Source organism: Cynara cardunculus, unplaced genomic scaffold (genome assembly GCF_001531365.2).
Source record: "Cynara cardunculus var. scolymus isolate 2C unplaced genomic scaffold, CcrdV1 Un_Scaffold_10313, whole genome shotgun sequence".
NCBI lineage: Eukaryota > Viridiplantae > Streptophyta > Magnoliopsida > Asterales > Asteraceae > Cynara > Cynara cardunculus.
Genome location: NW_020205701.1, coordinates 1 through 2,016, shown reverse-complemented (window position 1 = coordinate 2,016; position 2,016 = coordinate 1). Strand labels below are relative to the sequence as shown.

At 37.9% G+C, this 2,016-nt stretch overlaps 1 protein-coding gene across 1 annotated transcript; it reads left to right on the top strand.

Moving 5' to 3' along the window:
* Positions 1-234: 234 nt before the first annotated feature.
* LOC112505376 (G-type lectin S-receptor-like serine/threonine-protein kinase At2g19130) lies at positions 235-1,996 on the top strand (the record flags this gene model as incomplete). The annotated part of the gene is made up of 4 exons (XM_025109292.1): positions 235-394; positions 515-1,564; positions 1,743-1,783; positions 1,904-1,996. Coding segments are annotated over exons 1-4 (1,344 nt in total), but the record flags the coding sequence as incomplete, so codon positions are not given.
* Positions 1,997-2,016: the final 20 nt, after the last annotated feature.

Below are 2,016 nucleotides of genomic sequence, written 5' to 3'. Positions count from 1 at the left end.
AAACCATTAGTAATAAAGGGTGAACCAAGAATTCTTATGGCATTTTCTCTGAAACAAATACTTTTCAAACAAATGGTTTATTGAGAAGATGGACTGGTTGATGCAGAAAATTCGTACATTACTTTTCCAAGTCCCTCGTTGACTGCAACTGCAAGTCTTTCCTTCAAGTTTGTCTGATTGTCATGCTGGGAATCAGCAAGGTTTAGCATTTGCAGAGCATTAATCAAACAAAACATGATTTTAGTCTCTTGTCAGCTCTTTTTCTGTTTGTTTTTCTTTTTCATTCCTTTTCTCTCATCTGGAGCTGATACTTTGGTTGTGAATCAATCTCTTTCTGGAGATCAAACACTTGTCTCTCGTGCTGGAATTTTTGAATTGGGYTTTTTTAAACCAGGTGAGTCTCTCAATTATTACATAGGCATCTGGTATAAMAACATSYCTTCCACCATAGTWTGGGTAGCAAATAGAGAAACACCCATCTCTGATAGATTCTCTTCAAAATTGAAAATCTTAGRTRGTAACTTGGTGCTCTTAGATGAGTCAAACACTCRAATTTGGTCTACAGATGTTATGATCTCTACTWCTTCAASTTCGGTGTCGGTACTTCTTCTTGATRATGGCAATTTAGTTTTGAGAAATGGKWCAAGTTCAAGTCCACCAATTTGGCAAAGTTTTGATCATCCAACCCATACCWTCTTGCCTGGTAGTAAGATTGGATACGACAAGCGGACACATAGARGGCAGGTTMTTACTTCATGGAAAAGTAGGGARGATCCTGCAGTGGGACTCTTYTCTTTWGAGATTGACCCAAATGTGTCGCAGTGGGTACTTAGRTGGAATAAATCTGTACAGTATTGGACTAGTGGACCTTGGRATGGTCRKATCTTTAGCTTARTACCTGAAATGAGGTTGAATTATATCTATAATTTCAGCTACATTAACAAYGAAAATGAGATTTACTTCACTTATTCTTTATATGATCCTTCARYTATTTCTAGATTTATTCTAGATGTCTCGGGGCAAMYTCAGCAGCWGRCATKGTTGGAAAGTCAGCAGCAGTGGAATTTGTTTTGGGCTCAACCTAGATCACGGTGTGAGATCTAYGCTGTATGTGGGGCTTTTGCTACTTGCGACRGGAATGTTATTCCATCTTGTACATGCTTGACTGCTTTCAAACCTAGATCAGAGAGTGACTGGAATCTGAGTGATTCCTCTGGTGGGTGTGTGAGAAAAACAAAGTTGGATTGTACAGTTAAGGCAGAAAAGTTGGGGTTCATAACAAGTTATGTCYCGCCCAWAWTTMTTTCCTTAWTTCYCGAGAATGGAATKGTGCTATYGGATGAATCAGTATGCAGAAGGTCTTGCTTGGATGACTGCAGTTGTGATGCATATAGTTTTATCAGTAAAAGATGTCGGCWGTGGAATRGTGAAAACTTRAGCAATATATCACTTGYGTTTGTTTCCGWCGATGCAAAWAGAAATAATGTTCCATTAAGCATCAAAGTTTCTTCTTCTGATCTTGCTACCAATCCTGCAAAAATCAATACCAAAGTGCTTGTAGCAGGTAATCTCAAGTTGTTTTAGTTGTGAATTCTTTTTCTTCKGGTATTCTTTACCCCTGCAGTCTGCAGAGTATACAATGATAGAGGGCCTTCAACCACCACTACTAAAAGCAAAAGAAAATCTTTCTTTTCCATCCCAGGAATTGTTTCAGGACTTTTCAGTCTTGTGTTTCTTTGCAGCATTGGCATTAGATTCTACAAAAAAAGGGTTAAAAGACAAGGTAACTGCTACAGTTTTAACGACATTCGATTCTAGGTGTAAACTTGTTAATCCAAATCAATATATTCTCTTACAACTTTTGAAACAAATATTACCTGTTGTGTTTTGTATGTAATTTTAGTTCATCCATGTGACCAAGTCAGGAAGAAGAGACAAGAACCGAGGAATTTTAGAACTTCAGTTTGGCGACAATGAAGCACATGTTAGATATCTGGTAGATCCAGGGGCATTGAG